General features: G+C 41.4%; 2 protein-coding genes across 3 annotated transcripts in view; both read right to left on the bottom strand.

Moving 5' to 3' along the window:
- Positions 1–1,474, bottom strand: part of rabggta (Rab geranylgeranyltransferase subunit alpha) — a 15,237-nt gene extending 13,763 nt beyond the window's left edge. Inside the window, exons 1-3 of the mRNA XM_034880930.1 lie at positions 1,335–1,474; positions 547–584; positions 289–399 (exon numbers count right to left, since the gene is read on the bottom strand). Of these exons, the coding sequence (XP_034736821.1) occupies positions 289–399; positions 547–549 (114 nt within the window). The 5' untranslated portion in view covers positions 550–584; positions 1,335–1,474. The remainder of the gene's footprint in view (positions 1–288; positions 400–546; positions 585–1,334) is intronic.
- Positions 1,475–3,091: 1,617 nt separating this feature from the next.
- LOC117950149 (GTPase IMAP family member 8-like) overlaps positions 3,092–9,106 on the bottom strand; it is a 7,124-nt gene continuing 1,109 nt past the window's right edge. Inside the window, exons 2-6 of one of the 2 annotated variants that reach the window (XM_034880919.1) lie at positions 6,970–7,689; positions 5,428–6,126; positions 3,666–4,445; positions 3,422–3,592; positions 3,092–3,340 (exon numbers count right to left, since the gene is read on the bottom strand). In XM_034880919.1, the coding sequence (XP_034736810.1) occupies positions 3,120–3,340; positions 3,422–3,592; positions 3,666–4,445; positions 5,428–6,126; positions 6,970–7,689 (2,591 nt within the window). In that variant the 3' untranslated portion in view covers positions 3,092–3,119. The remainder of the gene's footprint in view (positions 3,341–3,421; positions 3,593–3,665; positions 4,446–5,427; positions 6,127–6,969; positions 7,690–9,106) is intronic. The other variant, XM_034880920.1, reaches the window with a different exon arrangement.

The raw sequence follows: 9,106 nt of genomic DNA, 5'->3' as shown, positions 1-9,106 counted from the left end.
TTGGAAAAAGGCTGCAATGAAACAAAGAGTGAAAAATTTAAAGGGGTCTGAATACTTTCCGTACCCACTGTATGTCCTCCTACCTGGCAAATAAAGCTGATTCTGATTTCTCAATGCATTATTAATTCACAAAGAAAATTGGTGTCCTTAAAATGTTGGATTTTCCTAATTTTTTTAAATTAAGGCATTAACATCCATTTCCAAAAGATGTTTTTTTACTTCTCTTTTCAATGAACTTTAGCATGGGTGTGTCTATCTATATGGTATAAATGTGGCTTTCTAAGGAACCTTAGAAAAGCAGGCGTCTCGTGCAGCCACGTATATCTTCAGTTTCTTCTCCCTCTCCTTTCTTTTCTCCTCCTCCTGCTGGGCTGTGGATTTAACCTTCACTCTTCCATGCTGTCAAAAGCAAAAAATAAAATCATAAAAAGGTAGAGGAACATAAGCTCACTAAACAATAATTGACCACATTCATGTGCAATGTAAACAGCATGCCAGAGCAGTGACTATACCTAGATTTCAAAGGAAAATGAGTCAATTTCTTACCATCCTTTCTGTTTGTGCAGGATACTTTCCCAAAAGATCTGTACATAAGATTAGATTAGATTAGATTCTACTTTATTGTCATTACACAGGTTACGGGTACAAGGCAACAAAATGCAGTTTGGGTCTAACCAGAAGTGCAATAGCAGTAGGTGCAGGATATACAATGATTTTTATAAGTGCAGGACATGGATGAATACATATAGAAATGAATACTATTGTAAACAAAATTTTACAGATGGGTTTGTCCTATGAATATAAAATATAGATAACAAGTATTGTGAGCAAGATTTACAGCTGGATATGTACTGATATAATATATAAGTGGGTATTACTATAAGTAGACATTTTACAGATATATATAATATACTAATAGTTTACAGAGTTTACAGGTGAGTATGTACTATGTATATATATATATACACAGGCGGCTATAAATAAAGTTTTGGTCAGAAGCTATCCGATTTAAACTGTAGTGGAAAATTAAAGTGCAGTGGATAAAGGTAAATGGGGAGTAATATTCACATTAGGCCTGAGTAACTTTACTTTACAGACACACACAGAGCTGACAAGCACAGTTATGACAAGCTTATCTTATTGACATGTACGAATTAAAACGCTAAAAATTAGCAGCCCTGCGTCTGCTGTTAGCTTGCTAATTATCTCCGTTTCCAGTCAACAACAGAGGGCTGGGCTCAGTTAACGCTACAGCCATTCAAACTAGCACCGAATAACAGGAAACTGCGACAGAAAGACGTATCGCTATGTGGTTTATCCCACCGAACACCCACCTGTTTTCTTTCTCTTTTTTTTTGCTCGGTTTGTGGTAATGTTTTTTTCAAAATGCTGTAGGATTTGCTTTTGTCATGTCACAGGATTTCTAACGACTACAATAGTATTTCTCTTCCGTCTCACGATATTTACGTCACGGAGAGTGTTTTTCTGACCGTGGTGGTCTGCTGCTCTCTGGCGGCGGAAACAGGAAACAGCCGAGTTCACCCATTAAGAGCTGAGGCCCCTGGTTCGAGTCCCACCCGCGGCCGGGGTTCTGGTTCGACTCCCACATGTCCCAAACATGTATTTCATTGTAATTTAAAATACAGAAAAACATGTTTGAGGTACTTTTAAAACGGTCTTGCCATTCCAATGTCTGTTTCTGTTTTGAACGTTAAAATCATTGTTGCATGTCTTAGCCACATTTAAACAAAAGAAAAACTAATTGAAGATCTTGATTAAATGTTTCGTTGGGCAGTCACTACCTTATGCGTGGAGAGCGGATAGCAGATAGCAAGGTCGCTGGAATAGAATTCTAGTCTATTTTTTAATGTGAGAAAGAGAAGTTCCTTTGCCTTAACTGAGAATTGGATGATTTGTTAGAGGAAGAACTCACTGGCATGAACAGATCTATGGAACAGAAGCTTTCAGGGGCACAACATGCTGATAGGTGATACAGTGGTGCTCAGAAACTTATGAACCCATGATAAAATTAACCAAAAAGAGGAATTCTTTTTTTTTTGGGGGGGGGGGAATTGATCTTAATGCCTTAATTCAAAGAATTTGGAAAAATCTAACCTTTAAGGACACCAATTTTGTTTGTGAATGACTACTGTGTTGTATACAAATAAATATTCTTCCTTAAAATAAATGGGGGCATAAGTATACACCCCCCTATGTTAAATTCCTAAAGAGGCAGGCAGATTTTTGACCAGTTATTTCATGGATCAGGATACTATGCATCCCAATAAAGTTCCCTTGGTCTTTGGAATTAAAATTACCCCCCCCACACACACACACACACACTTGGTGGGAAAACTCTGTAGCTTCCACTCAAATACAAATACTCTTTGTTGGGCAAGATAAAAAGGCAATAGAGTCTGAACAATTCAGATTTATACATACTGTATCTGTCTACTGCTCTCTACTCTGTTCTATCAAATAACATGTTTGGTACATTATGAAGACAATACAATGTGTAATTAATGTATCATCATAAAGACACGGATCACCAAATCCCCAAAAAAGAACAGACAATCTGGTACAGTTTCATGACTGGAAATTTACTTGCAAAGTGTACCTATCATATTGCAGCTTAGTGTATATGTTAATCAAGTTACTACAAAAACAAAATGCAACCGCAGACAAATTTTAGATTTATTTCAAAACACCTAAGGTTTTAGAAGACTAAGGTCTATATAAAAGATAATCCTGATACAGTCTTAGGGGACCACTAAGGTTTATGGTCTAAGGTCTAAAAGCATCCAAAGAGCCCCATGTCATGGGACCTTTAAATTCAGACGTGGAATAATAAACTTAAAAGCTACATTCTGGTGTGGTTCAGTTCCGTCCTGTCTGTCTGTGTGTGTGTGTGTGTGTCTGTGTGTGTGTGTGTGTCTGCCTGTCTGCCTGTCTGTCTGTCTGCCTGTCTGTGTGTCTGTCTGCCTGTCTGTGTGTGTGTCTGCCTGTCTGTCTGTCTGTCTGTCTGTCTGTCTGTCTGTCTCCCTTGTTCTCAGACCATCTGAAATTCCCTGATTGCTAATTCTGCATTTCTATTACATCAGCCCATTGAGACTATTCATTCAGGATTCATTCATTAACTCTTTGTCAAAGTCCAAGTTGTTGTGTGTTAGCACAGAGCCGTATCCGGACGTCTGAGAGAATTTGAGGGTCATCTGGTTGTCTACATTAGTGCCGATCTGAAGCGTTGACAGCCAACCAAGAACTTTATTAAATTGGCCGGTTGAACTTTTCCTGTCTGACAAAGGCTTGGCGATAGATGAGGCTGGACTCTCTCCGTTCACTGTGAATGAAACAACATTTGTGTGATTGCCACAACATGCTCAGTACCTGTGCAGAAACTTGAATCCCATTTTTTACTTACAAGAAGGGACCAAGAAGTCCTTGCTGCTCCGAAGAACTTCAGAGGATTTTGTTCTTATGTCCTTTTCCAGCTTTTCGATTTCCTGGCTGATTTTTGAATCTATGTTTTCCTCCTTCTTCTTTCCATCTTTTTTCCTCTGACCAATACCTTTGGCTTTGATCATGTTACAAAAACAAAAGATTAGGACAACAGAATATAATAGAGAAATTGAAGGAATCACCCCCCATCACAGTGTGATACTCACTCCGTGACATGGATTTAGTGCTTGTCACGCTTCCCCTGATATCAGCTTGCAGCTTGAGGAGTGTTTCCTTGAAGCCTTCCATCAGCTTCAGCTCTCTCTTCTGGTACTCCTCCTTTAGTCTCTGCTTCAGCACATGTTTGAGCTGCCTCCTGCTGAACTTCTCCTCAATTCTCAGGTAGATGTCGTTCATCTCTGGGCAGAAGAGCTGCTCGCCATTCCCTGCCATCATTTCATCGATCTTCTCGAACAGCTCGGTGCCCTGACTCACATCGGCTTTCTTCCAATTGTTCATAACGTGGTATTTGTTCTCACACTTGTCTATTAACCAGCGTAGAGCGCTATGCTCCCTCTCGATGTGCTCCTCTATGGATACATCTGCCAGTTTGTCTCCGTGCGTGAACACAACCAAGGTGTGTTTCCAGATGCTGGCATCAAACAGGTTCATGTGGTCCTCCAGGGCGGCCTGCTGAACTTCTCCGAACGCCAGGTCCGCGGGGACGACCAGCAGTACAGCATGAACCCCCAATGGGCTGAGAGACAGGCCTCGGACTAGTTCTATGTCCATCTCTTTGGTGCAGTGGGAGGGATCCTTCCGCCAGCCCGGGGTGTTGATCACCGTGACCAGTCGGCCAGCAACTTCCCCCGCCACCACCTGACAGGACTCATTCTGACAGGTGGCGAACACTTCTTTACACAGGAGGTTGTTTCCTGTTGCGCTCTTCCCAGATGTCTTCTGGCCCAGCATCACCACCGTCAGCTCCTGTAACTCTTTACTGGAATCTGAGGAAAAACAACTGCAAGGTGAAAAACTACATCACATCCAATACCAATGAACAAATCTCAAACATGTATCCAAAACCAGTATAGCCCTGCAGTAATGATTTGGCAGGCCGAATCTTCAATTAGAAACGCGCCAGTAAGAGCGTTTTTTTTTGTTTTTAACAAACATTCATAACATTCATGGGTCCAGATTTATGTTTTCCTCTGTGGGTGCTTTTAAATAAAAAAAGTTGTCATAAATGTTTGCATTTCAGAACCTTAGGAAATGGACAGTGGCCGAAACACAAACCTAATAACTTGATAATAAAGCCATAAAGTAGGCTATCTTATAACACTTAAAAACACAAATACAGATGACAGACAGACGCTCCGCTTAGCACCAACTGCAATGTCTCATATTAAATGAATGTAGCTTTTTGGCAGTTTGGCACCCTTTGGTGCTCAGTATATTACAAGGTACCGGCGCCGATGCTAACATTAGCTAATTAGCAAAGGACAAATAGCACAGCTGAAACTGATGGGAAGGCGCTTTAGTATTAGTATACTAAATATATACTAAAGTATACTCCGAAAATGTTGGACTGACCAGCCCACAGTCTGACATTGCCATCCATAGAACCACATGCTAGCATTGCTAAAAATCTGATAAATGTATACATCACATTAGCTCAAAATGGCTAATAATGTTGGCCTGCCAAGATAGTTGATGACAGGTTGACCTGACATCTGACACTTTAATGGGACAATTACCGAATAACCTTTCACGCTATGGCATCAGACATAACAATCTGCTCTGACAGTCCAAACAGCAGCGGAACTTTATGAGCTTTACAAAATTAGTATTAACTGCAGCGCTGTTGTATTGTATTTCATTTCTGTCATTTTGTCCACCTCTGGTATCGATTCCCTCCTAGAGTGTGAAACCGTTTTGACAATGCCGGACTGATTAACTTGTCAGTAATGCTAGATGACTGAACCATACCTCTGAGGGTTTTTCTTTTGGCATGGACTTGACTTTGCCTCACTAATGCTCCTTTTTTCACACTTTTTTTTCTCTCTTCAACAGCCAGATATATCTTTTCATCTGGGACAAAATAGTCCCAATTATTTCCAGCCACAGTCTCAGTGATTTTCCCCAGCAGCTCCTTGGTTTGAGTGCCATCATCTGCATTCTTGTTATCAATGACGTGATATCTGTTGCCACATTGTTCGACTAGAGACTGCAACGCCTCTCCCTCCCCTTCGATGTACTGCTCTATGGTGTGTGTTCCCAGCCAGTCTCCTCTGGTGAAAACTACAATAGTGTGTCTCCACACTCCTTCTCCGAGAAGATCCATGTGTGTTGTCACTGCCAGTAAGTGTTTGGCATTAAAGGATGCATCTGCGTCTATAACCAGCAGGAAGACGTGAGGCCCAGGGCGGCACTGAAACGGGCTGATCATCAGTTCATCTTTGATCGCTTCGGGAGTGTCACACACAGGGAAGCCTTTCCACCAACCTGGTGTGTCGACTAGAGTTATTTCAGTTTGACCCAAAAAACCCTGCCGGGCCACAGAGCGTGCCGTCCATTTTCCAACTTCTTGCTCTTTGTTTCCCAATAAGGTGTTCCCTAATGAGGTTTTCCCAGCGCTTCGGCTTCCCAAGAGAACCATGTGGAGTTTTGGAATGGTTATCATCTCTCCTGTTAGACAAAACAAAGCTTAGAAAGCCATTTATACAAGTTACTGAACCTGCCAAACTACTCACTACTATAAATAACACAATTTTCAAATATGCTACACTTACGGCCCCATAAATTGCTGATTTCCGCCCGAAATAATGCAGGGCTTGCATACAATACTGCACAATTGGCCTATTTACATTTTATCATACTATTTAATCAGTTGCACATTTTTGTGTTGTCATCTTGTACATATTCAAATATTTGTTTGTATTTTATTCCTATTATTATTTCATATCTATTGTATGTAGTGTATCCTAATATTACATGTATATTTATTTATATTCTGTGCTGTGTGACTGAGTTTGCTCCAGCAACACTGTAATTTCCCATTTTATTGGAATCACTAAATATTTATCTATTTATCTATCTATCTATCTTTCATAATCCCCGCATTTCTTAGCAGAAAGTTGAAATTGTTTTCCTTTACTTCACACAAGAGGAGCCATTTTCCCCATTGCCATGGGAACAATATGAAGTGATGTAATTACGTGACAAGACAAACACAATCTCTGCAGTTTTTTTTTGCAAGTTCCCTCAATTTCATTGCATAAATATCCTGCAACAATCCCAAATAAACTCTGCATTATTCTGGAAGGACTGGCTTATAGGTTGATTATGTTGCCACCAGACAAAGCCAAAGTGGCTATTTCTTTTTCTTTATGCTAAGCTAAGCTAATCATCTGTTCATCAATCTCTTGGCAAGAACACAAATAGTGGCAATTCCCAAAAATATCCAACAATTCCTTTAAATCTGTTACAGGAATATGTAATACAAGAAGTGTTTGTTTGAGTGACATTCACCTGCAATGAGCGCTTTCATTTGATGTCTTTGTTCTTCGGACCTCCTCAATCTCTCTCCTGCCCTTAGAGCCACTTCCTGCTGCTTTTTCTTCATGATATCAAGTGTCTGTTCATCCACCTCGTAGTACCTGCAGTTGTTGTGCCACAGCATCTCATCTATCTCCTCCAGCAGCCGGGTCACCTGATCGGAGGGACTCTGCTCGTGGTTGTTAAACACCTGGTACCTGTTGCTGCATCTTTCCATCAACCACTTGAGTGAGTCTCCCTCGCTCTCAATGTGCTGCTCTATGTTCTTCTCCCAGAGGAAGTCGCCGCAGGTGAACAGCACCATGGTGTATCTCCACACCCGCTCCCCCAGGAGCTTCATGTGCTCCTCCACCATCCTCCTGCTATCCGCGGAGAAGGCTGTGTCAATGGGAACAACCAGGAGAAAAACATTTGGCCCTGGCATACACATGGGCGCGTTGAGTTTCAACTGTTGCTTGTCCACCTCCGGGATCTCAGTGAGGGAGAGGGAGCTGCGCCATCCCGGAGTGTCGACTACAATGAGCCGCCTGCCCCCGACCACGGAGCGCCTCTTTTCAGACTGAGCTGTTCTGATTCGGCCACACTCGAACCTTTCCTCTCCCAGAATGGTGTTGCCAGAGGAGCTTTTTCCAGCCCATCGCCCACCTATCAGGACGAGACGGACTTCCGGTAGTGTGATGCTCTCGTTCTCCCCTGGAAGACAAAAGAAAACACACAAGACTTAACACAGTTATAAAAATGTCATGTTTTCTGTAGTAGTTCTATAGTACCAAAAATAAATTTTTGGGATTGTTCCAGTGTCCATCATTTCGGCATGATGTCCGTTACCTTCCACTTTCTTTGTGTAAGACTATGGTTCTCCTCAGATCTCTGCATGATAAATCCAGGCCGCTAGCTAGACTATCTGTCCAATTGGAGTTTTCTCTAAACTAAATCTGCTTCTGAACGTACACATGTTCCACCAAAACAAGTTCCTTCCTGAGGATATTTACAGCGGCACCGTGGCTCTGTCTGGCACCTAGCTCTGCCCAAGATGATTGTGATTGGTTTAAAGAAATGCCAATAAACCAGAGCAGCTAACCCGGAGTGCTGTGTGGACTAACCTGACCCTCTTAAGCGGCGCTGTGGAGGAAGATCTGGCAATGGAAGATGTTTTCTAGAAACAGTTTCCTTGGCTTGATGATTTATTTTGTCATAATCAAATTGGCTTAAAAGCTTTCATTAAAAAACAAAAGTCAGCAGATTTCCTTATACTGAGCAGGAGAATATAAGTCAGGTAAGATGAGCACATCAGCAAACCTAGAAGGACAGGTTTATCACAGCAGGGGTCTCTGCTGCTTTATATGAGGGACAGAAGAAGAACGCTCTGGATCACTTGTGCCTGTGTTGTCCCACAGGGACTTCAAGACAGAGTTATTTTTGACTTTTATCCGTTTCATTTCGGGGACAGAATGTGAAGAAAGCAAGATTTTTAGAAGGGCCCTGAACCAAAACAAATCCTTTTTGCTGAGACTCCTCATCACCTCCCTTTGACACGTGAGATAACAATAATATGCAACCGATACGGAGAGTACAAGGAGTGACCAGATAAAACCAAAAGACTTGTAAGACAATAACAAAATGCTGCATTTCTTAAAATGTCCTTTTTTGGGGGTAACTATCTTATGTCGTTCTTGCAAAATGTGGTCTGGGGGGGCAGGGGGTGACCTCTAGCTCACCCATATTCAGTGGCTTGAGAAAGTTTACATGTTTAATGGATCAGGATACTATGCATCATGATACAGTTCCCTTGGCCTTTGGAACTTAAATAGAAAATTTAAATTCAAATTTGTGTCCTTAAAAGTTGGATTTTCCTAAATATTATGAATCAAGGCATTAAGAAACCATTCCAAAAGACGTTATTTATTCCTCTTTTTAATCAACTTTAGCATGGGGGTGTGTACTTTGTCATGCCTCTGAGGACAGTGGCCTAGGGTTTGAATCCCACCTGTGGCCATTTTGAAAGGGTTCATCACCCCTCTCTCTCTTCAACCTTTCCTGCCTATGCACTCTCACTCTGAAATAAAGAGGAAAAAGTCCCCCCCAAAAATATAATATATATATATATATA

Source organism: Etheostoma cragini, chromosome 9 (assembly GCF_013103735.1).
Source record: "Etheostoma cragini isolate CJK2018 chromosome 9, CSU_Ecrag_1.0, whole genome shotgun sequence".
In the NCBI taxonomy this organism is placed as follows: Eukaryota; Metazoa; Chordata; class Actinopteri; order Perciformes; family Percidae; genus Etheostoma; species Etheostoma cragini.
Note: the sequence above shows the minus strand (reverse complement) of the source record. Positions and strands in the feature narration are given on the sequence as shown.